This window comes from Neomonachus schauinslandi, chromosome 5 (genome assembly GCF_002201575.2).
Source record: "Neomonachus schauinslandi chromosome 5, ASM220157v2, whole genome shotgun sequence".
NCBI lineage: Eukaryota > Metazoa > Chordata > Mammalia > Carnivora > Phocidae > Neomonachus > Neomonachus schauinslandi.
Window position 1 is genome coordinate 61,380,469 of NC_058407.1, and position 24,329 is coordinate 61,404,797.

The window sequence follows — 24,329 nt, forward strand, 5'->3', positions numbered from 1 at the left end:
AAGGAGGGAAGGGGGTGGATGGGCGTCAGGGACCCTTTCCCATAGCCCTTGAGGAAGAGCTGCATGCAAGCCCCGCCATCCCCCCAAAGGCAGGCCCCGGGTCTTAGCCACCATTCACCGAGGGCTTCGTGTCCTGCCCTCCACTAAGTTCTGTGCATACACTGCCTTCCACGGCGGGGGTTGGGGGGCGCCTTTCCATCCTTGACACAGAAGTCAGCTAACCTGCCTGAGGTCACCCCAGCAGCGAGCAGCCAGGCTGAGTCTGGAGCCCGAGTCTCACCTGTCCAAAGCCAAGGGCTCTTGGTCTTGGCCATCTATTTCCTCTCCAGCCTCTGAGACAGTGGGATGTGCTAGGAGGTGCTCAATAAACCCGAGGTCAAAGGAAGGAAGGGGGGGGGAGACAGCAAGAGAAGATAAGCCAGGGAGACTCTTGGGCAGCTAGAAGATAAATAAAAAGGTGTTGTTTCCTAGTGCCAGATGGCTCGCCGCCCAGGACGGCTGCCCTGCACTCTGGGAGCGCACGGCCTGCGCTTGCCTCATCTTTTCCAGAAGTATGTGAGCCCAGATACGTCAGCCTTGAGGTATGCAGTGAGGTCTGCAGAGAGAGGTGCTCTCTGCGCGCGCCTCTCTCTCCTTCCTCCTGGGGTCTGTCCTTACTCTGCCACCACCGCACCCCCACCCAGCCCGCCAGCCAGCCCCGCCTCGCCGCCCCCCTCCCTGGAGCCAGACCCAGCTCTATAGGGGGGCCTGTGAACAGCCCCCTCAAGCAGGCAAGTCTCAGGCCCCAGGGAGGAGATGTGTGCGTGGTGCCGGGGGAGGGGCAGGAGGAGCGCATCATCTAACAGGTTGGTCGGGCTGGGAGGCGTCCCGCCCTCCTGGAGCTAATGAGCACTATAGGACAGGTGTTTGCTCCTCAGTCCCCAGCCTGCCCTGCCTGCGACCAGAGCCAGCTGCCTGCCACCCCACAAAGGCTCACTCACACCCCCGTGCCCTCCCGCGTCCCGGGCCCGGGGGCCGCGATGGCCTGCCGCTCCTGCATCGTTGGCTTCAGCAGCCTTAGCAGCTGTGAGGTGACCCCCCGGCCTGGGACCTCGGGATGGGGCAGCTGCAGGACCCCCGGGCCGGGCTTCAGCTCCCGCAGCTTCACAGGCTGCGAGGCACCTGGTACCATCCCCAAGGTAACCGTGAACCCCAGCCTGCTGGTGCCCCTGGACCTCAAAGTGGACCCAGCCATCCAGCAGCAGAAGAACCAGGAGAAGGAGGAGATGAAGGTCCTCAATGATAAATTTGCCTCCCTGATTGGCAAGGTGAGCTGAAGTAGGGGGGTGGTGCCTGAAGTAGGATGCCTGCTGGCAGAAGGGTTTGATAACTGAAAACTAAGGACCTTCAGACCTGGTCAGGTGGCTGAGCTCTGTATTTCTGGAGCATCATGCCACACCCCTGACCCCAGCCAATGAGGAGCCGGTAGGCTAGCTCTGAACAGAGAGCTGGCGAGAGAAGTCCCCAGGATTGGCATTGGGGGAGAAAGAGGCCCCGGGATGGCTCTGAGGGATGTCTGGGTAATAATGTGCTTCGTGGCTTGGGGTCACTGTCCCCCTAGGCGGACACTAGGGAGGAGCTCCAAGTGTGGCCAGGAAGGTACCCCCTCATAGGAATGGCTGATGGAGACATGGTTTGCCGTCTGACTCCAAGGCAGGCGGACAGAGGAGATGAGCTCTCCTTTCCAGGCCTTGGCCCTGCTCAGCTTCCAGAGGTCAGAAGTGCCAGCAGGGCCAAAGGGGCACCTGGAGCCTCCAGAAGGAGGCTTTGGATTAGGGATGCCGCAGTAGCATGTCAGGAGATAGGAATGTAGAGAATCGGTGTTGCGAGTCAGAAGCAGACAGGCAGCCAGGCCTCCCCGGCACCCACATGAGAGAGGGAGTGAGTCCCCAGCACCCAGACTTCCTATACCCCACTGCCGTGGCCGGCATGCTGGTGTGAGGTACTCCTGTCCACCTCCACCCCAGGGCATTGGCTTCAAGAGCTCTGAGAAAGTCCTGCCCACCCCGAGCCCACTCCTCATTCAGCTCCTCCAAGAGACCTCTCCAGATCGGCCCTCCCAGCTCTGCCCCCCTGCCCTGCCCAGAAACAAGGATCATAATAGTAACAGCTGCATTAATTGCTAACTACATGCCAGGCACCGTACTGGATGCTCTACATATTTACCTCAGTTTCCCTCAACAACCTTATGAAAGAAGTCCTTTTATGCCCATTTAACAGATGAGGAAAACTCAACTTCTCCCTCCTACTCAGTACACCGGAGCGCCATCCTTCTGCCCTCACCCTGGTCCTTGTCTGCACTTGTCCCCCTGCCTTGGTGTTCCCCTGCATGTTGCTAGGGTCCCCCGTAAGGCGGGCATCCATAGAGAGGGGCAGAGGGAAGAAGGTAACACGTATGGAGCATCTGCTTGTGCCCAGCTCTCTGCAGGGACTTTGCAAATGTGTGTCATTGGCTTACACGGCCACACTCCCCAGTGGCTATTTCCCCTACTGTAGAGATGAGGAGACAGCATCCCAGAGGTTAAGTGCCTTGCCCAAGGTCACACTACCACCAGGCATACAGTCTGGACTTGAACTCAGGTCTGTGGGTTTGTTTTCCCCTCCCCCCTACTCATGTGCCCAGACCAGCGTTCCTGCACCCGCACCCAGAGTGTGACCAGGGTCGGGGCATGAGGAGGGGAAATGACAGCTGGAGAAGGACAACCATCCACTGAGGTGGCGCGTTCCCTCCCCCGGCCCCGGGCCTGGCCGGCTGTGCAGAGCCCTGCACTGCTGGGCTGTGTGCCCTAGGAAAACAGCCTGCTGCCCTGGGAGGCAGGTCCCTGCAGAGCCACCTCCTCTCGAAACCGCTTTAATCCCTTAAAAGGAATGCTTCATGAGCTATGTAATTTGGCTCGGATGGGCGGCTTTTCTCTCTGAACGCCAGGGCTGATACCACCCTGTGCCTTGGCCTTGGGGACAGGAAAGATATGTAGGCACAGGGAGGGGGCCCAAGGGGCTGGGGTCCGGTGCCCGGGGGCCAGGGCGACACCCTCTGAGGTCTTTCGCAGAACTGGAGCCTCCCAACCCTAGAGCCTTGGCCTTGAGACAGATGCTCTTCAGGGTAGGACGCTGGAGCCATGGGTGCCCACCTCTTGGGGACCCTGATCGCTGGGGCTAAAGAGCCCCAGCTGATCCACCAACCCTACAGAGAAGGTCGTTAGCTCAGTCTGTTAACTTATGTCCTCCCTGTCTCCTTGTAAAGGCCTCAAGGGCCCGAGGGAAAAACCCCATTCCTGGACTTGAATCCGGGTTCTACCTCTGACCAGCTGTTTAATCTCAGGCAAATTATTTGACCTCTCTGCTTCTCAGTATGCATCCGTGTAATGGGCTGGTCAGGATCAAATGGGATAATTTTTGAAAAGCATTTAAAAAGCACTTACCATGTGCCAGGTGGGTTCTGTTTGTTAAATAAAAAATATCATAAATGGGCCCAGCCCGGGGAGCTCTTGAACCTAGGTGGCCCCTTGCAGGCAGGAGCCTGAGAAGAGCCTGAGAAGAGGGTGGGAGAGCTTCGTGGGTAGCAGTGGTACACGGGGCCGGGGCTGGAAAGAACTGTATGGGCCCAGGGGCAAGAAGCCATAACCAGCGCAGGCCTGGGGGGCTCTAGGCAAAGGGAAGAAACAGACAGGGGCCCTTCAACTCCTCGTCCCCTCTGGACCCTCTGAGGCACCAAGAGAAATCAGAGCACACCTGAGGAGGAGAAGGAGGAAGTGAAGGAGGAAGAGGAGGATGGGGGTGTTGATCCCCAGGAGTCGGCCGAGGGTCCCTGGAGCCATGTTGGGTCTTCCCTCTGCAGGCTGTGTTTCCTTGAGCAAGCCACTTACCCTCTCTGAGCTTCAGATTCCGTCTCCCTGCTCTGCTCCTGCTCTGTAAACGGCCCTGAGCTCATGCCAGAGGCAGTGCGGGTAGGGGCACAGCCCTGAGAGGTGGGGGAGAGAGTAGCAGCAGTAGGAGGGGAGGTTGAGGCAGGCCGGGAGAAGGCTGCGGAGCCATCCCACAGAGGCACGTGCAGACCGCAGACGGGATGGAGATGGGACAAGAGAAAGGACCGCCGGCAGCCCACCTGAGGAGGCTGTGGAAAGGGGACCTAAGGGGGCGGTGAAAGGCCCGGGGACAAAGGGATGGGCACAATGTCTTCCCGTGGGCCTGTGCGGCCTCTGGAAGTCACCGGAACGACCACGCAGCGGGTGCCTACTGGCGGGAGGGTCTGATAACCGACAACCACCCCCCACGCCCCGGGGGGTCACTGCCGGCGTCTGAGGCCTCCCTCCCCGGGGAGCCCCCAGCCAGGAGCTCCAGCCGCCTGGGGCTGCTGGGTTCCCAATACAGAAAGCACATCTCTCCCCACCCAGGGCTGGGCCTGCTTTTCAGCTGGGCGGTGGGGCTGGGTCACAGTGAGTTCTATGTTTGTGGGCTTCAGTTTCCTCCCCTGTAAAACGGGAGGCAGGTAGACCAGGGGTTTGCTCTCTGAGGCCCCTCCTAGAGTGCTGCCTATGATCTCAGGGCAGGGGGTCAGTCAGAACGGGGAGGAAGGGCACTAAGAGGTGAGTGATCAGCAGCCTTGACAGGTTAGAGCGATTAACTGCTTCCCCAGCCCTCCCCGGGCCTTTGTTCCAGAGAGGGAGGAGCCTTGTGCTGGGAAGGTCCTGGATAGGGGTGACTTTCCATCCCCACCCACTGAGACAACAAGAAACTAACCGCCCCCCCCCCCCCCACACACACACACACACACGGCAGCAGGGGAAAGGGCTGCCCCATGTCTCACAACCAAAAGTGCTCTCTGGCTGGACTGGCTGGACTGGCTGGCCAAACGCACACCATCCCCCAGTGGCTGGTACTGAAGCATAGGAAACTGAGGTGAGACTAAGGGAAGGACTTCCTGGTGTAAAGGGTGTTTTGTTGCTTATGGGTGGAGGAGGGAGCCTCACATCTCCCCTCTCACCTCACCCTCAATGTAAACACAGGGCCCCGGCTTGTCAAATCGGAAGGAAGGTGGAGTGAGCAAGGATCTCCCCCACCAGACATCCCTCTCACACACGCCGGTAGGACAGAAACCCTCTTGACTGCCATCCCTACGGAACCTGTTTGGCTGTGACAACAGCAGACTGTAGGCTTAGGTTGGCTGTGAGCTGAACGTCCCAGCACAAATGGGAGCTAAGCAGGGCGATGACAAGCCCACAAGACCATGGCCCAGGGTTCCTGGTGGCGTTGTCTACTGCGAACGTCAAAGGGGACTTCTCAAGGATGGTAGGGTGTCACAGGAAAACCCAAGAATGTGGGCAGGACAAGAAGAAAGAGGAGGGCCCACCTGGCCCCCAAACTCAAAAGAAACGGGGAGTCCATGAAGGTCCAGAGTGGGCAGCGGCCATGAGGTGGGCCTGCCTGAGAAGCTTGGCCACCAAGTCCCTTGACCGCCCTGGGCCCTCACCTCGCCCTCTGTAGATGAAGAGTACAAACCAGTGACCCGAAAGGCTCCTGCCTATGATTCTGGCTCTCTCAGCCGTGATCGCGAGAGCTAGAGCCATCAGCGGGCAGGGGGCAGCCAGCAGCCTGGGGAACACCCCGGGGCTGGTTGTCACAGCACCCTCGTGACCACAGCCTGCCCAGGAGCCAGGCCCCAGCCGTCTCTCGCAGCTGCCCCTGACGTGGGCACCAAGTGGTAGGGATCCCAAGAAGAGAGCAGGTGGCTCCGCATCTGACGGGGAGGGTGGGAGGTCCAGACAAGTGAGGAGCAGATAAACTGAGGACCTCAGAAGGAAGGGAGGGGGGGGCCTTCTTCTGAGCTGCGGTCCTTTTTCTTTTCCTTTTCTTTTTTTTTTGTTTTTTAAGTTTATTTATTTCAGTAATCTCTACCTACACTCAATGTAGGGCTCAAACCCACCCACAACCCCAAGGTCAAGAGTCGCATGTTTCCCCCCCACCCTCCCCCAATGAGCCAGCAGGGTGCCCTTGAGCTCCGATTCTTGGAGGCTTCCTGCAGGAGGGGAGCTGGGAGCGCAAACGGGGAGGGACGGGGATGGTAGAAAGGACAGTCAGAGGAAGGCTGGAGCCTGGAGAGAACAGGCAGCCTGGGCAGAGGCAGGGGGCCCCCCAGGCTGCCCTGGGCTGGACTGGGTGGAGGGCAAGAGAGGATTCAAGAGGGATCCTGACAGCGTGCAGTGGTTGGGCCGGGAGCCGCGGGAGGCCCTGCAGCAGTGTGAGCGGGAGAGAGGGAAGGAGGCAGTTTGAGAGAAGCAGCTGTGCCCAGAGCCCTCCCCGTTGTCACCCTCAAGGCAACGCCGGCCCCAACTAGAGGCAGAAGTCAGTCCAGGAAGGGCAGGTTGGTCCCAGGGCCCGCGGTGACTCCAGCCACAGACAGGAGCCCCATGTTGTGGGGGTTAAAAGAGTCTAAACCCCCACTGCCTTGGATTCCACACCTGGCTCTGCCACTTGCTAACTTTGTGACCTTGGGCCAGTTATTTGGCCTCTCTGTAAAGTGCGGCGGACGACTACACCTAGCCCATCAGGACGTGGGGACTAATGAGGCGAAGATGTCCAGTATCTAGAACGAGGCCTGGCTCACAGCAGGGAATGCATAAACACTTGCTAGTATTACTGTTCCGGAGCATGGCCCCAGCTTCCTCTCCCAGACAGCCCTGAGAGGCGGCCAGGGCAGGCCTTGTCAGCCCCGACTTCTAGCTGGGGAAACTGAGGCCTGGAGAGGCTACAAGTCCAGGGTTGTCTGGAGCATTAACAATGAAGTCCTCGCCAGGCCCTGCACTACTGAGCTTCCACGGCAAGATGAGACTAGGCTTGTCAGGTTGGGGGGGCGGGGGGGGACGGCAGACAGGCCTCTGACACCCTGTGTTCCCTGGGATCTCCCAACCAAGCCCCAGGCGGGCATGGAGGGCCTGTCACCTCATGGGCCCACTCAGCCCCTTCCCTCCTCTCCTGGGCCCTGCTCCTCCCTGAAGAAACCTTGGCTAATTGGCTCCACCCCTTTCTGATTCCCTCCTTATCTTGCCATCTTCTGTGTGAACCATCCACAATTGGAGATGTGATCCGGCTGCGCCCAGTGAGGCCCCGGGGGGTGAGCGCAGAACAGATGAGCCGCCACTGCCCTGGGAGGCCCCCATGCGGGCCGGCTGGCTGTCCAGGGGCCTCCGCGCCCGACCTGTCCACGCCAGGCCCTCTCACCGCCGTTCCCCTGCTCTCCCAGGTGCAGGCCCTGGAGCAGCGCAACCAGCTGCTGGAGACCCGCTGGCGCTTCCTGCAAGGCCAGGACTCTGGCACCTTTGACCTCGGGCACCTCTATGAGGAGTACCAGGGCCGGCTGCAAGAGGAGCTGCTCAAAGTGAGCCAGGAGCGGGGACAGCTGGAGGGCAACCTGCTGCAGGTGCTCCAGAAGGTCGAGGAGTTTCGAATCAGGTAGGGTGCGCCCCACTGGGGCTGTGGGCAGGGGCCGAGGGTGGGAACCAACCTGCACCCGGATGCAAGGCCCCGGGCACTCAAGCCAGAAAACGAGAAAACATCCTTAAAGAACATCTCTTGACTACAGACGTGCTTACTGGGGACCTACTATGTGCCAGCCAGTATTCTAAATATGGGGAGGAGATGGCCGTGACCCCACAGCAACTCTCCCAAATAGTGCCCCTGGCAACCAAGTCAGTCTCATGCTGACGGACAGCTAAGCCCTGTGCTTGCCGGCCCTGGGCACCATTGCAGTCCCTGTGCCCTGTCCCCTCCTCCCGTGCCCATAAACACACTTGCTCCCGCCCACACATCCCACTGGCAATGGGAGATTGTCACCAGCTAGAACAAGAGATGTTTGGAAATTTGATCTCGAGTGGGCTGGAAAGGGAAGGCAGGGGGCAGAATGGGGGGCGGGGGGTCTGTTGGAATAAAGAAGCAATCCCCTGTAGGTAATGCATGCCTGACCTCAGTGGTCGCCTTGGGATCTAGAGAGATGAAAAACCACAGCCCCAGCCTGTGAGGTGCCCATAGACTGGAAGGGGTTCACTCCTGGCCTCCACTCCTCACTAGCTCTGCGACCTCGGGCAAGCGGCTCAACATCCAAACCTCAGTATCCCCCTGTGCGGAGTGGGAGTGATGGTGCTGAGCCATCCTGAGGCTGCCGTAAGGAGGAAGTGGGGAGCTCAGCATGGCGCCCGGCCACCATAAATGGCAACTCTTCTACCCCATAGAAGGCTAACAGTAGTCCTTGACACAGGCTTGCTGAACTGAACTGGGCAGTGAGGAGAGGCAGACCAGGTGCTTGGGTCCCTCAGAGGACAGGTGACATCTCTGACTAGACAGCAGGAAGGGCTTCAAGGACATGGAAGCTGAGACAGAGCAGAGAGGCTGTGTCCCTGCGCTCCTTCCTCTGGTCTGGTGTCCTTTTGAGGAGGCCCTCGGCCTGGGTGAGGGAGGGTGGGTTGTGCCTGAACCCCTCCCCTCCCTTCCTCCAGCGCTTGGCCCAGCCCCAAGCTCTGCCAACCCAAGGTGAGGCCTGCAGTCTTGGGAGCAGCCAAGGGACTGGGGCAGCCTGTCAGGAGACCAGTTCTGTGCTGTGGCTCAGTTTGCCCACCGCCTCTCCTTATGACCTCCCCTGCTCAGGCCATAGTCAGAGATGGTCACGTGGCAAGTTCTCCCCACTCTGGGGGCTTCAATATCCTCATCTGTGGATCTATCTGGAACTCTCTGGCCAACAAGCATCATCTGCAGCCCTGGCCTGGGCTCCTCCTCATGGCTGGGCCCCTCCATGGCCGAGGGGCCCTCTCCCCCAGCCCGCCTTACCAGTTCCTAACAGAAACCCATGGGGAACCTCACTGCCCGTTCCGAGCTGCCTAGCTTCAACATCTGACCATGATGAGGGGAATCGTGTTGGCACACCAGAATCCAAGAGTTGTTTCACTGATGTCTGGCAGCTCTTTGGCTCTCAAAAAACCAGAGAATGGCTGGATGGGGGCCTGGGATCATCCTTTCATGGGGAAGGAAACACAGGCCCAGAGAGGGCAGGGAGTTGTCCTCAGTCACACAGCCATGTGCGCTAAGCCCATCCGTAACCCCAGCCAGCCGCGGGAGGAGGCTGCTCCCATGAGCCCAGCCAGATCACATCCATGGAAGCACTTTGTAACTGGAAGTTCTGTACAAACACTACTTGTTGTTTTAATCTGCTTCAGCCTCCTCCGTTGGCCTGTTGCCTGGTTTCCATCTGTGGCCTGAGCTTGCTGTTTTGGCTCAGAGCCTCTCTTCCCCTCTCTGGGTAGGAAACCCACCAGGCTTGGGGGAGGTGAGGTTGGAGGGCTTCTAGATCCACAGGCCACAGCCAGGAAAGCTGCAGCCTGGCTGTGTAGAGCCTGGGGGGCCCCAGGAGCCAGGAGACGCCAGGCCAAGCCCTGACAGGGAGGGGTGTGCCCTGCCTGTACAAGGCTGATGAGATCAGCTTCACTCCTAGAAATAAACAAGTGGGGGGGGCGGGCGGGGTGGGTGTGACAAGCTGAAAAGGGCTGAGAATGGGTTTGGGAACTGGCGGCTGGCAGACTGGCAGGGGATTGGGAGTGGAGTGGGGGAGATAGCATTTACCTAAGTCTCTATAATGACAGAGACTTCCAAAAGCTTTGATGTAGCCAGGACCCCAAGGATCAGCTAGCTAACCCTTGTATTTATTAAGAATGAAGCAGAGGCCCCACAAGGGGAAATCATTTGCCCAAGGCCACATAGCAAGTGACTAGGGGGTGCCATATACTGTTGTGCAGGAGGTTCACTGCACAAGAGCTTCTGGTTGAGGGGGTGAACTAGGGCTGAAATCCAGTGGAGTTGGTGAAATGGGAGGAGGCAAGGCTATACAAAAGGATTGGAAGGACAGTGAGGGGTAAGGAGGAGGTTTGACACCTCAGAGAACCCCCACCGGACAGCTCTCTCCAAGGTCCTGCCCCCAAGCAGGCAGAACTCTGCTATCCAGATGGGAGGGGAGAAGGGGAGAGCCTTGACCACTGGGCTTACACAGGGAGGGCGAGCCAATGAGGGGCTTCTCAGGTTGGGGCTCTCTAGACCCCCACCCCCAGGGCAGGGAAGTCCTCAGAGGCCACCAAATTCCCAGTGGGAAGTCTGGGATGGAAGTGCAGAGAACCATCCGCTCTCTCTGCCATGAGGCTTCCCATGGTTTGTCTCCAGAAAGGCTAGAGGCCAAGGCAGAGGGAATGAGGGCCAGAGCCTGATGTTAGATAGAGCAGAGCTCAGGTAATAACAATAGCTTTATCAGGTGCCATGCACTGTTGTAAACACTCCGTGTATTAACTTATATAACCCTCGTGACATCACTATTGTCATGACTGAGGCACGCACAAGCAGCTTAGCCAAGGTCCCACAGCTAGTTAGCAAGGAGCCAGGACCTAAACCCAAGTAGTGGGGCTCTGGAGCCCACTTGCACAGAAAAGGGAGCAAGAAAAGCTTCCTGGGCATATTTTTGGCTCTGGTAGGCCCCAGACTGCAGACCAGTTCCCCTGGCCCACCCTCCACACCACGCCCGTGACCCACATCCTGAGAGCCCCTTGCAGACTCTGGGAAGCCAAAGCAGCAGCCAGGAGTCCGTGCGCTAAGCACACTGAGTCTCAGAGACCCAGTGCCCGGCAGGCTCTTAGCTGGGGCCTGCTCCCCTCAGCTTCTCAGGTAAAGCCTGATGGCAAGCAAAGCCTGAGTGGTGGCAGGCCCAGCCAGCTGACGTGGGCGAAGGGTGACGCTGCCCCTGCCATGAGGTCAGGGAGCGGGGCAGGCAGGCGACTGTAATTAGAGCCGCCAGTGATTCAGGCATTCCCTGGAAGCCACAGAATCCCCACATCCATGGAGGCAGGCAGGGCTGAGGGCAAGAAGTCTGCGCTGGTAGACACCCACCCCGGGGAGGGCCAAGACAGAGGTTTGATTAGAGCAAGGGGTGAAGGTCAGAGACCCAGAGATGCCGTCTCTCGTCCAACAGTGTCCTTGTTCCAAACACAAGGTGGAGTAGAGAAAGGAGGAGGCAAAGCTAAGAGAAGGAACCCACCTTTGTGGAGTATCAACTATGCAGCCCTGTCACTGTACCAGGGGTGGGCTTGGTCCGACCCCCGCACGTGCACACACACACCCCTAACAGACGGGCGAGCCGAGGAAAGAGGGGTGCAGTTACCTGCCCAAGAACACACTGTGGGTCTATCTGACTGCAAGGTCCACACTCTCGCCTTGGGAGGGAACATGATGGAATGGTGTCCTACCAGCTAGCAATGCAGAGGGGAGGCGGGGAGGTGGGAGAGGATGGGCCGTGAGCAGACAGCTCGGAGCAGACTCGACCAAAGGCACGGCTTGTAGGAAATGGAGATTCTTGGGGGAGGAGATAAGGAAAAGATGAGAGAACAAAGTTAGGGAGACAGGGCTACGCAATCAGGAGAGGCTTCCAGGAGGAGGTGGATATGAGGAAGAGCCAGGAGGGGACAGACGAGCCCTGGGAGAGAACTGGCTGATCATCCAGGAGTGACAGAATGGTGTCATGGGCTTAGAAGGGATGTGTCATAGATGAGGGGCTGCATCCACCCGAGGCAAAGGCCACTTTTGTTCTAATTGGCATAAGGCACCAAATGGGACAGCAGAGGCCCTGAGCCCCACTCCAGAGGGTTAATCATACCCCAAGCTCCTGCCACCTGCAGCTGAGCAGCCTCTCTCTCTCTTTCTCTCTCTGCCGCTGCCTCGCTCCCTCCCCCCCTCCCAGGTACGAGGAGGAGACCTCCAAGCGCACAGACATGGAGTTCACCTTCGTCCAGCTGAAGAAGGTAGCCTGCCCAGCCTGCCCCAGGGGCTCCGTCCTCATGGACCCTCTGCCCTCATTCCCTCAGGCTCCCCAAGCAAAGCCCTCAGAGGCTTGAGTCCCGGGACGACAGACAGACATGGGTACCTGTCCTCACCCTGTTGCTTCTCCCAGGCACTGAGCCAGGGCTCCCTTGGGAGTCACCCCCATCTCCCTCAGGAAAATGAGCACCCCACTCCCGCCCTGAGACGCCCCCTCCCCTGGCACTCACCACTGCTCCCACCCCCAGGACCTGGATGCAGAGTGCCTTCGTCGGACCGAACTGGAAACCAAGTTAAAAGGCTTGCAGAGCTTCATGGAGCTGATGAAAAACATCTATGAGCAGGTGAGAAAATGAGACCAGTGTCCCACGGAACCAAGAGCTGACTCGTCCCCAGGTAAGGGATGCAGGGGAGGGAAGGGTGTCCAGTGAGGCATGGAACCTTCGGCAGTCATTACAGACATAACACAGACATAACAATCTCCCAACCCCTTCTCGCGCTGCGGTCAATAACCCAACACGTCCCCTCATCCCTCCATTCATGGAGGACTGGCAAGTTCCCAAGAGGCCTCATGCTCAAGGAGGACCTGTTTCTTTGAGTGTGCTGGGGTGCGGAGAGCATGTCGGGGGCCGGTGCATCCAGGCAAGGGTTGGGAAGTGGCCTGAGAGACAGGGAACCAGGGGGCCTTGAACAGCTGTTCTTATTGAACTCATCTCTCCCCATACCTGCAGCCTAAATGGCAGGCACCCACAGGCCTAGCACGGACGGACATGCCCTTGGCCCTCCCCTGTTTGGCAGGGGAGACCTGTGGTCAGGCAGAGAAGACCTGTGGTCAGATTCTTGAGTTCCCAGACAATGCTAGCTTCTGCCAGAACAAAAAGGACCCAGTAAATGCAGAGGAGCCTCCGGATCCCTTTCTGAATGTGTCCCTAAGTCCTTGCCTGAGCCTGGGAGGACCATGACCCCACAAGGCCTAGCCCACGGCCAGGTCAGTCCACAGATGAGCCCTGCTGCTGACTGCGGACGCTCCCCTCCCCTCCACTCTGCCCCCGGGCACCACATCCCCTGTTTCGGGAGTCAGGAGCTAGAGGGGCCATGCTGCAGGTGACCTAGAAGCAGGCCGAGCCACTGTGGGGACGGCAGGACTTGGCAGTCTGTGTGCCGCAAACTACTGGTGCCAAACTATGGCCGTGCGGCCAAGATCAGAGCAGGGATCAAAGTCATCACTGCCATCAAAAAGTTCTGCTAAAATGGGGGCACCTGGGTGGCTTGGTTGGTTAAGGTTAAGCATCTGACTCTTGGTTTTGGCTCAGGTCATTATCTCAAGGTCGTAGGATCGAGCCCCTTCTCCGCTCCGCGCTCAGCAGGGAGCCTCTTGAGATTCTCTCCCTCCCTCTTACTCTGCCCCTCCCTCTGCTCTCTCTCTCTCTCTCTCAAATAAATCTTTAAAAAAAATAAAAATGAAATGAAGAGTTCTGCTAAAGTGGCCCTAGGGGTTGCTGACCACAGCTTGGCGGCCTCGTCCTGTGGAGAGGGAGATTGGGCCTCATAGCTGCATATGGGCCACACTGCTCTCCAGCAGGCTCGGCCCCCAGCGGGGGCTTCCATGGGCCTGAGACCTGTTTGTGGCCATGGGAGGTGGCCCAGCGGAGAGAACAGCGCAACCCTGGGGAACAGCAGGAAGGTAGCCTTTCCAGGCGGACCAGGACCTCCGCCGCCCTAAGAAGCTTCCCGCCCCCGGCCGAGCCCTCTGGGGCTGCACAGGGCACCCGGCCCACTGACCGGCCTGAGAAGTGGGCTAGGAGTTCCTCTGCCCACACTCCCTGTGGAGCCAGGCAGACAGCAGCAGGGCCAATGTTTCAGAATCCGCACTGGGCTCTGGCTCCCAGCCAGGACAGCGGCCCAGCCGGCGTGGAGACTTAACTGGAGGTAGGCCAGGCATGGCCAGCCATAGGCCTGGGCATTGCCGGAGTCACCCCCACAAAACTTCGTGGCCCCTGCTCCATCTGGATTTAGCAGCCCTTGGACCCCAATCCTGGCTCTATCTTCTTTTCCGTTTCTGCGACTTTGGGCTAGTTATTTCTCCTTTCTTTGCCTCAGTCTCCTCATCTGTAAAATGGGGAGAGTCGTAATACCAGGCTCATCGGGTTCTGCTGATGACTAAATCCGTTCATCCGGGTAACAAATGTTTATCGCTCCCCTGCTGGGTGCCTGGCACCAATATAGCAGTGAGTGTGATGGGCAAAGTCCATGTTCTCGGGGGCTGCCACTGAGCTAAAAGGGGAGACAGGTAATAAGCAAGTCAACAAACATCTCAGCAAGATCATTTGGGAGGGTGAAAAGGGCCGGGCTGCACAGAACCCAATGATGTGGTAGTGCTGGAGGGGAGGGGAAAGTCAAGGTCAGGGGGCATCTCAGAGGAGGTACAAGAGACGGAAGGCCCAGCCTGGGGAGGGCCAGCCCAGTGGAGAGCTGAGAGGGCTTCGGGCAGAAGGAGGGCCAAGCATCAAGGGCAGGAGTGAGTCTGGTGACGAAGGGGGGAAGGAAGAGCTCTGGCCGGGGTCAGCTCACAGAGGGCCCTGGGCCCCGAGTCGGGGTTTGGATCTTATTCTAAGTGTGATGGGCGGCTCCTGGGGGTACTGGGGGGGCGGGCGGGACAGAGAGGGTAAAGATATGGCAGTGCTGCAGAGAAACGGGACCGCTGCGGACGTGGGGTTGTTCGGTGCATGGCACAGGGATGATTACTCTGGGGGCAGCGAGGCGCCAAGTTGGTGTCGGGTCATAAGGTTTGCGTCTCTCTTCAGGCAGCGCTGCAGGCTGAGAAGGCAGCCCTGACCCTATGCTAAAAAGTCCCCACACCAGTGGGTCTCTACGCTGGCACTAAGAGAAATACAAAGTGAGCCACACATGTAATTGTTTTTTCTAGTTGCCACATTTTAAAAAAAGAAACAGAAAAAATTCGCTTTATTTTTTTTTTAAAGATTTTATTTATTTATTTGAGACAGAGAGAATGAGAGAGAGAGCACATGAGAGGGGGGAGGGTCAGAGGGAGAAGCAGGCTCCTTGCTGAGCAGGGAGCCCGATGCGGGACTCGATCCAGGGACTCCAGGATCATGACCTGAGCTGAAGGCAGTCGCTTAACCAACTGAGCCACCCAGGCGCCCAAATTCACTTTAATAATACAATTTACTCAGCCCAATATATCCAAATGTGATTAGTCAGCAGGTAATCAATACCAAAAAAAAATTTTTTTTTTAAGATTTTATTTATTTATTTGAGAGAGAGGACAAGCGGAGGGGAGAGGGAGAAGCAGACTCCTTGCTGAGCAGGGAGTCCGATGCGGGGCTCGATCCCAGGACCCTGGGATCATGACCTGAGCCGAAGGCAGATGCTTAACCGACTTAGCCACCCAGTCGCCCAGTACAAAAAATTAATAGGCTGTCTTACAATCTTTTTCTCATGCCAAGTCTTCAAAATCAGTGTGCATTTTACACCTACAGCTCATCTCAATTCAGACTTGTCACCTTTCAAGTGCCCACAGCCTCATATGGCTCGTGGCTACCACATGGGACCAAGCAGGGCTCAGCAAAAGAAGGTGCCAGCCATGGCTACCTCAGGTGAAGGAAAAACATGGCAGGACGTGAGTAGCCCCAGAAGGGCTGGACACTCTAGTTTCAACTCTGGAGCAGATACCAGGTCAGAAAAGCACGGCTGTGGAGGCCCACCTTGGCATTTCAGAAAACAGCCCTTTCCTCTTGCACACACATACACACACACACACACGCATGCACATGGCCAGGATAAATTCTCAGAAGCCAATGGCCATGGGCTGCTCAGCGCCTCACGGATACACCGCAGCTTCCCGGGTAACCCCTCTGCCCCCCACCTCCAGAGACACAAGCCGGTGAGAGGACCCAGGGGCTCACACTTCCCCTCAGCTTCCAAGGTACACGCCAGCTCCCAGGTGCTTTGGGGGCCTGGCTGCATCCAGCCAGAATGCCACCTGCCCCACCCATCAGCTCTCATTCCAGGGAGATTAGCTGTGCGATCTCCCAACAACCCCCCCGCAGCCGGTCGCACCTCCCAGAATGCCCTTCCCTGCAGAGCGAGCCTGGTGTGTCTAAGCTGCTTTGGCGCCCGCCTTCGTACTGCCAGGGAGGCTGCTCAGCCCCTGGACCCTTCACCCCAGCTTCGTCACCTGTTACAACAATAGTGTCCTTAGCTACTATCTACTGAGCACCTACTCTACCCCAGGCACTGTGTGAACTGCTTTCCAGGTGTAATCTCATTTACTCCTCACGGCAACCCTATAAAGGTAGGGGTCATGATTAGGGGAGCACAAACTTTAGAGCAGCTTGGATTTGGATCCTGGCTCAGTCATTGTGTGAACCCTAGCACGTTCTTCTCTCTATATATATCTCAGTTTCCCCATCTGTAAAATGGGGAAAATGATAGAGCCTAGCTCATTGGCCTATCGTGAGGATCTATTTTGTTAATATATCCTAAAGCAGTGAGAACATTATCTGGTACATGGTAAGTATTAATAAATGTTAGCTGGTTTCAATTTGATAATCATACCCATTTTACAGATGAGAAAACAAAGGCTCTGAGAGGTTTAAAACCTGGCCAGGGTTACACAGCTACTAAGAAGGGGTAGTATTCAGCTCCTGGTTCTATTAAGCACTACATTTTACCGAGCAGCTCTAAATTACCCCTCAGGGTCACTGCCTCCCCTGACCCAGAGACCACAAAGAGGGTGGTCCCACCTGCGGCTGTCTCCTCAGGCTCAGGCTCTGAAGAGATTTAAACTTCACCTTGGCTCAATTCTTGCCAACCTGGAGGGCCTGTCCCGTAGTAGCTGAACACAAGCTGGCATTATTGTACCCTCTGCGGCCCAGCGGGGGCCGGCGTGCCTGAACAGGCCTACGGATGTTCTAAACCCTCCGTTTCCTACTCCTGTTTATCAAGCTCACACTGACCCTGCCTCCTTCCAGAAAGGATCCGAGGCTGCTCCATCAGCTCTGTTTTGCCAATCCCTTCTCCCTGCTAGGAGAAGCCCTGCTCCAGTGCATTCTGACAATGCCCTGGCCTTTTCCTGGCCCATAACAAATGCCACCTTAGGCCTGGGCTAAAGGGCTTTCTCTGGAACTCTCTATGCCCACTGACCCCCCCCTCCCCCATAACATGTTGACCAAGGAAGCCTCAAAGCTGCATTCCTCAAACTGTCCACAGCCAAGGCCTGCCTGGGATCCTGGTTCCATGTGGGAAATGCCAGTCTCTAAGCATGACCCGGGCGGCAGATGTGGGACATGAGTCTGTAGGTACCATCGACCTTATTCTGCCAAGGGGCCGGGCCTTCCCTTGCTTTTGCCCAGAGATGTTTGCTAAGTTCTTTTGAAGATCAACCAAAATCCTTCATCTGGAGTCGTTAAGGGGCAGTTGGCCACTAGGCTCAGGGTCCTGTCAGCTCCGGGATGGAAACAGGTTGCCCCCAGCAGGCTTCCTTTTGCAGGAGCCGATCCTTGTCACCAGGGTTGCGGGTGGGCAGGGTCAGGCAGCTCGCAGACAGGGGAGGGGCGGCCTTCCTCAGCAGGCCTCCGCAGCCGCCCCTGGGGCTCTAGCTGACCCAGCCCACCCCGCAGGGCACAAGCTGTGGGTCAGAGCACCAGCCTCGCTGCTACAGACTCCAGAGGCTCAACCAACCACAGCCACTCTGCGCATAAAGCCGGACCGAGGGTCAGGAGGGGGCCCAGAGGTAGCACCCAAGGTCAGAATGCGGTCATGAGACAAAAACTGAACCTGGACGTGAGCAGGCCTCCGCCCCAGCTGCCAGGTCTCAGGACATGCCCGGGGCAGAAGAGCGGGTTCCACACCAGCAGACGGGGCAGCCAGTAAGGTCCAGACTGTGGGCGGTGCTACGAGCAACCCAGTGTTTTCAGTACGAAAAATAGCAAAGAAGAGAGAGAAGGGGAGAGAGAGAGCGAGAGGCAGAGGCACAGCTATAGGATAAGAGAGACTTAGGGACAGACGGACCGATTGCGAGACAGGGATCTGCTTTGGATCCTGATTCAAACAAACAAACAGAAGAAGACCCACACACATATATGGCATATATAAATACACACACATACATGAAGCAATCAGAAAAATGGGAACACTGGCCAAAAGTTGCTGACTGGAGTACTTAAGTAAGGGTCAGGGTGAACTGTGAATACCAGCAGGAGTCACTGCGTGCCCCACACCCTCCCTCCCCCAGGTGGGCCCCACCCCTGCCTCCCGGGCTGCCTGGCCCCCTCCCTGCCACCTGACTCACTCTGCCAGTACAATGCCGGCCACAGCCCCTCGCTCCTCCTTCCCGCACCAGCCCGGCCCGGCCTGGGTGGTTCGTCTCCTCCGGGGGCAGCAGCCCAGGGCCTGAAAGGTGACACCTGCAGCCCCTCAGGAAGACCCTTGTCCCCACCTGCCTCTCTACACACCCCTGAGCGTTCAGGCCCAAAAGCTGGGGCTAGGAAGACAGACCCAGGTTCCGGCTCCTGTCTCTGCCCCTCTAGGGGAGCTTGACGGGAGCAGCAAGGCCTCTGGGGGCCTGCTCTGCGCCCACAGCTGTCTCGCTAACCCCTCCGTGCCGCTGCATCTTTCCTCTCTGTAACCTGGGGCGAGAGGTCATGCGGGCCTGGCGAGGACAGCGGATAGCGGGAAAGCACTTAGCTCGGAGCCTGGCCTGTAATGAGTCCCCCAGGGGAAATGAGAAGTTTACCGCTTCCAGGGCTCTCTGAGGATGCGGGCTGGCATTTTCTAAGCAGAGAGATGGACAGAGAGGAGGAGGAAAGAGGGATCCTAAAGGATGGGGAGAAGATGAAAATACTGAGGCCAAATTGCGTTGTTGCAGGAGAGCTGGTCAGCCAGATGGGGAGGGGCAACGAGCCTCCAGGGTGACCCTGAACTCACCTTGGCCTCTGCCCCTGGCAGGGGAGCAGGGAGTACAGCCCCACTCCTGCCCCTCATCACTCATGGGCTCCCATTCCAATATGCAAACTGAGCTGCTCGCTTCCAGATGCGGGGGACCCAGAGAGGCCGTGGCTCTCCAGGCCCTCAGGGAGCTCCCATCCAGAGGGCGAGGCCAAGCTGCACACCACTGAGCCATAATGGAGCAGAGGGGCCAGACCTCCTGGGCCTTTGCCATACCAGCCGGGAGGAAAGTGTCCCGCCCTGGGAGAGGTGGGGACACTGAAGAGAAATCAATAGGTTTGTAGTGAGCCTCTGGAAGCAGGAGTCCCTTGCTGCCCTGTCCCCTCCACCCAGAGAGGGAGGCCAAGCTGTGGATGAGCAGGAGAGGCCAACTGCTTCCCAGAAGTCAGAGCTGAGGGCGCATGGCAGGGAGGCCTTATCATTGGGTCATCTCTCTGGGACACAGAGAGGACCACTCCCCCTGGGGAGGCAGGGACCGTGGCTGGCTGAGGGTCTGGTGCCCCCCACCCACCAGCCCTGAGCCCCCACGTCTGTGCCTGGCCAGGAGCTGAAGGACCTGGCAGCCCAAGTGAAGGACGTGTCGGTGACCGTGGGCATGGACAGCCGCTGCCACATCGACCTGAGCGGCATCGTGGAGGAGGTGAAGGTCCAGTATGACGCCATCGCGGCTCGCAGCCTGGAGGAAGCCGAGGCCTACTCCCGGAGACAGGTTCGGGGCTGACGGAGCGGGCTGACCAAGGGGGCAGGAGGCTGCCAGCCCAGGAGGCGCCGCCCCAGGGAAGGCTGAAGTCACCTTCAGCTCTGAGCGCTGAGAGTCTGTGAGAGGGCAGTGGGGAGCATGGGGCGACGGAGAATGTGAGAGCCCAGCACTGCGGGGGCCGAGGGGCCATGCGGTGGGGGAAAGGCCAGGGTCCGCGCCCTCCAAGAGCTCACAACGGTGCCACCACCTAGTAACACCAGGCCAGGGGTGGGCCCAGCCAGAGCTGGGCGTGGTGGGTGTCGGAGGGCGAGGCTGGCCTGCGAGTGTAGGGCTGCAGAGGAAGAGGAGGGGCTGGGAGGTGAGAGAAAAAAGGAGCAGCAAGGGGCAAGGGTGCTGGGAGGGACCCAGTGAACTGCCCCTCACTGTCACCTCCTGCATGCCCTCCAGCTGGAGGAGCGGTCTGCCTCCTCAGCTGAGTTTGGGAACAGCCTCCGGAGCAGCCGCAGTGAGATCGCTGACCTCAACGTGTGCATCCAGAAGCTTCGATCCCAGATCCTCTCCGTCAAGAGTCATGTGAGTATCTGGAGGACCCACCTGGGGGTGAGGCAGGGAGGAGTGCAAGGGCACACTCTTTCTCTCTCTCTCTCTCTCTCTCTCTCTCTCTCTCACACACACACACACACACACACACACTGAGTACATGCAAGACCCTGGGCAGGTCACTTACCAGCTCTGTGCCTCAGTTTCCTCTCCTGTCCTCCTAAGATGGCTGTGAGGACCGCGTGAGTGTCGCAGGTGAAGGTGGTCTGTAAACTGGCCAGGGCTGTGGGAACGATACAGAGCCCCACCACCACAAACCCCCAGAGCCCACCTCTTCCCTCCCAGGCCTCGGGCCAACAGTACTAAGAAGGGGCTGGAAGCCTAAGCCCAGCTTCCAGCCAGCACTTTAGAGGAGGCGCCGCCCTGTCAGGACAGCTGGGACAGGCTCCTCTGGGTGCTGTGCATCTCCCCTCCTTCATGGCCTCTGGAAGGGGTCTCCTAAGGTCTAACTGAACTCCCCCCTGCTGCAAGGCGACCCCCTGCTGCACCCCCACAGAGAACACTGTTGCTCAGCCCTCCCTGCCCTGCGCACCCCCACAGAGGGCAGAAGCCGCCTCCTGGGCCCACTCTCTCCTTCCCCCCAGTGCTCATGAACCCCTTCCCTCTGCAGTGCCTGAAGCTGGAGGAGAACATCAAGGCAGCGGAGGAGCAGGGGGAGCTGGCCTTCCAGGACGCCAAAGCCAAGCTGGCCCAGCTGGAGGCCGCCCTGCACCAGGCCAAGCAGGACATGGCCCGGCAGCTGCGCGAGTACCAGGAGCTCATGAACACCAAGCTGGCCCTGGACATCGAGATCGCCACCTACCGCAAGCTGGTGGAGGGCGAGGAGAGCCGGTGAGGGCTGGGGCCAGCGGGGTGGGGCCGCAGGAAGGCAGGACCAGAGGGCCAGCCCCACACAAAGCCAGCCTCCGCCTCCAGCAGGATACCATGAGCCAGGAAGACCTGGAATCGTGTCCGGCCTCAGCCACTTACAAACTGGGACCTTGGCCCATTCATTAAATCCTCAGTTTTCCTATCTGGAAAATGGGCTGATCATGACACAGACTATGGTGGGGAGGACTGATACTATTCTGCACACAAATATCTGTCACAATTGAGCGCTCCGTAAATGTTAGCCGTTTGTGCAGGGGAGAAGAAACAGAGGCCCAGAGAGGACAAACTGGCTAGCCAAAGTCACACAGCAGGGCAACCCAGGGCTGGGAATAACAACCAAGAATTGCCCTCCACCTGCCATTCCCCAGGGCCCCCAGGCCCAGCGGGGTCTTGAGCCACAGGCCCCCTTCAAATGCCCCCATTTCCGTCCTCCCCCAGAATGGACTTGCCTTCAGCCGCCATGGTCAGCGTGGTGAAGTCCACATCCAGAACCGGTGAGTCTACTTCCCTAGGAACCCATGGCGGGGAAGGGGACATGGTGCGGGCAATCATGACCCTAAAGGCGTCATTTTAAGTGGCCCCCCAACCTCCAGCCCCTTCCCTGCCCCACCCTTTATGTTCCCTGTAGCTGCCTCCAAGTCTAGCCTTTCGAGAGCCCCCTCCCGGAAAAAGAAGAACAGAAAAGGCCCTGTGATCAAAATCACCGAAATGTCTGAGAAGTTCCTGTCGCAGGAGTCAGAGGTCTCAGAGTAAGGCAGCTGGAGCCCCGGAGCCTAGGTCGCCCCCCTGCAGCTGGAGGGACTTCAGCTAGACCCACGCAAGCAGCTTGGGACCTCTGGGTTGGGCGGGGAGGCAAACCTGATCCTGAACTGAAAGGGGGAGGGTTCAAAACCGGGACAGCTTTTCTGTAGGTGGCTGGGGGTGGTACAGGGCTGTCACCAGCTACTAAGAATCATGCCACTCCATCTCAATATCTCAGTCCTACCCTTCTAACCTTCTTGCCAGAGGTCCGACTGGGTAAACTGAAACTGGGGGTCAGTTTTCTCTCCACCTCCTTTCTCTTCTGAGGCTCCTCCCCAAACAGAGGGCTTCCACCAAGGAACCTTTTTTGACCCTTTTCGCCCAACCCTTGCCCTAAACTCACTTACCAAGCCTTACCTTGCCTCTGCCTCAGGACCGAGGCTGGTGCCCTTGCTCACCTAGCCCCAGCCAGCCATGAATCAGGGGCTGAGGGGACTGCCTGGGCACCCTCTCCCCATCTGGAGCTCCTGGGGAAACTGAGTGCTGAGCACCCCTGGGTTTCGCACACCACCTGGGCACCTCCAGAGACCTGACAGTATTAGGGAGTGAAGGGAGGAAGCTCCCCGGGTGTGTGGGACCTGAACATGGACCTCTGAGGTCAACCCAGAGACGTCTGTGCAGCTTCCGTCCTCCTGTGGGGCCCTCATAGAGGGCCAGTCAAAATTGGACAGGCTGCGCAGCCAGCTCCTGGCTCCTTCTCCAGAAGCTATTCTTGCCATGATAAACCCCCTGTGAGAGGGAGGCTAGATGGCAGCCTGAGACCACGCAGGGGAATTTGGCCCTCCCTTCTCCTCCCTGCCATCCTGGGGTTCACCACCCTGCCCAGGATCCAAGCTCTCTGCCCCCCACCCTCCACACCCCCCTCCCCACGCCTAGGTGTTTCCCAAGCCTGAAACCTGGCTTTGGTAGACCAGGCCCTGGAGACCCCTAGCCCCACCCCCAGCACCAAACCCTGGGCCACTTCCCATGAATCCCACCTCTCCGGGTCCCTGCTCTCTCCATCAGGCCAAACAGCCCGGCCCTCCCCTCCATCCTTCCTTGCATTTACTGAGGAGCCCAGGAACACCCCACACCTGTGGGGTTAGAGCTGCTTCTTTTCTTCCCCTTCTGCCCCCTCTCCCCACCACACCCACTTCCCTGCCGCCCGGGCAGGGGCCATGAAGAACGCACAGTCCAGGCAGGTCTGGGAGTTTCTGAGCCCTTCCGGTTGGGCTGGGGAGCCCCACTGACAACCAAAAAGGAATTCTGCCTCCAAAGAGAAGATATGGTGCTGGGAGGAGCATTCCTCTTTCCTTGTCTTGGCTCTCACCTTTGAGGCTTGCGGGGGGATCCTGGCATCTCCAGCCGCCCACTCCACCACCCACCCTCTCTCCTTCCCTCCCTGCTCCGTCCCTGTCCCTTGCCTCACTCCTCCGCTAGCCCCAGTCTTCCGTTCCTTCATCTCACTTTCCGGGACATCGTCCCCCTAGGCCTTGGCCCCAACAAGACCGCAAGGTCCTCCATGCCTGTGGGGGGCGCTGAAGGGCTAATGACGCTCAGGCCGGAGGGAACTCGGACATATACTCATCCCGGAAGTCCCCAAAAGGGTGCTGATTGCTGCTCTTTCTCTGCCTATTTATTGGTTTCCAAGGGAGCAAATCCTCAGTGGGGATACAAGATATATAAAGTATATGTATTATTTTTCGTAACTTATGTGGCTTTTAACTTATTGCTTCCCTTCCTGTTTCTGCCTAATCAGTGCTGTATTTACTCTCTGGGTAGACAACACATATCCCAGCCACTCCACCCGGCTGGCTGACTATCTTGGGGCAATGCCCCCCTTCTCCCTGCCAAGGGATGAATAAAGTGCTGAGATTTGTCCGTGGATAAAGCTGTGTGTTTTTGTCTCTCCTCTCGGGATTGGTCAGTCACTGGTCAAACAGGTTGACCACAGAACTTTGGGGATTCTCCAGTTATGGGGGAAGGGGCCCAGGGACTTAATTATACCTTCAGACCAACGCAACTTGGGACACAAAAAGGTCTCCCGCCCCACCATCCTATAAGGAGATTTTCCCAGTGTGGACCTATGTTCCCAGCACTCCCTGACGTGTCCAGGCACCACGTGGCCGCTTTAGCAAGCACAGACATGGGGGATTCCCCAACTGGTGGCGGGTTCCTTCTCAACCACTTTTGCTGAACCGTGGGGTTGGCACAGCCCAGAATATATTCTGATGGGTACAGGTCTAATCCTGCCAAACCAAATTCTAGATCAACAAACAAGGACTGAGGATCTTCTCAAACCCAGCCCTGCACTAAGACGCTTACAACTGTACCCCACCCCTCTGCCTCAAGAAGCTCACAGTCAAGTTGAGAGATAAGCTATCTACCTAAGATAGCCACCCCAAACTTCCTAACCAAGGGAGAAGTTCAGGGAAGAGAATGGCTTGTTCTGGAAACCAGAGAATCAGCACAGGCCTCTTGGAGGAAGTGGGCTTTAAGTGAGCACCAAGGAGCTAGCTAGACTGAAGAAAGA

General features: G+C 58.1%; 1 protein-coding gene across 2 annotated transcripts; it reads left to right on the forward strand.

Annotated features, from left to right (window-relative positions):
* The first annotated feature begins 900 nt into the window (after positions 1 to 900).
* On the forward strand, positions 901 to 23,681 carry KRT80 (keratin 80). Of its 2 annotated transcripts, none has more exons than XM_021704781.1 (9): positions 901 to 1,307; positions 7,280 to 7,488; positions 11,801 to 11,861; positions 12,126 to 12,221; positions 19,391 to 19,555; positions 19,994 to 20,119; positions 20,757 to 20,977; positions 21,455 to 21,510; positions 21,645 to 23,681. In XM_021704781.1, exons 1-9 carry the CDS (start codon positions 1,020 to 1,022, stop codon positions 21,767 to 21,769), a joined length of 1,347 nt encoding a protein of 448 aa, XP_021560456.1. In that variant the 5' UTR covers positions 901 to 1,019; the 3' UTR covers positions 21,770 to 23,681. The 2 variants fall into 2 exon arrangements, with proteins under 2 accessions (XP_021560456.1, XP_021560457.1); XM_021704782.2 differs by having other exon boundaries at positions 21,610 to 21,681.
* Positions 23,682 to 24,329: the final 648 nt, after the last annotated feature.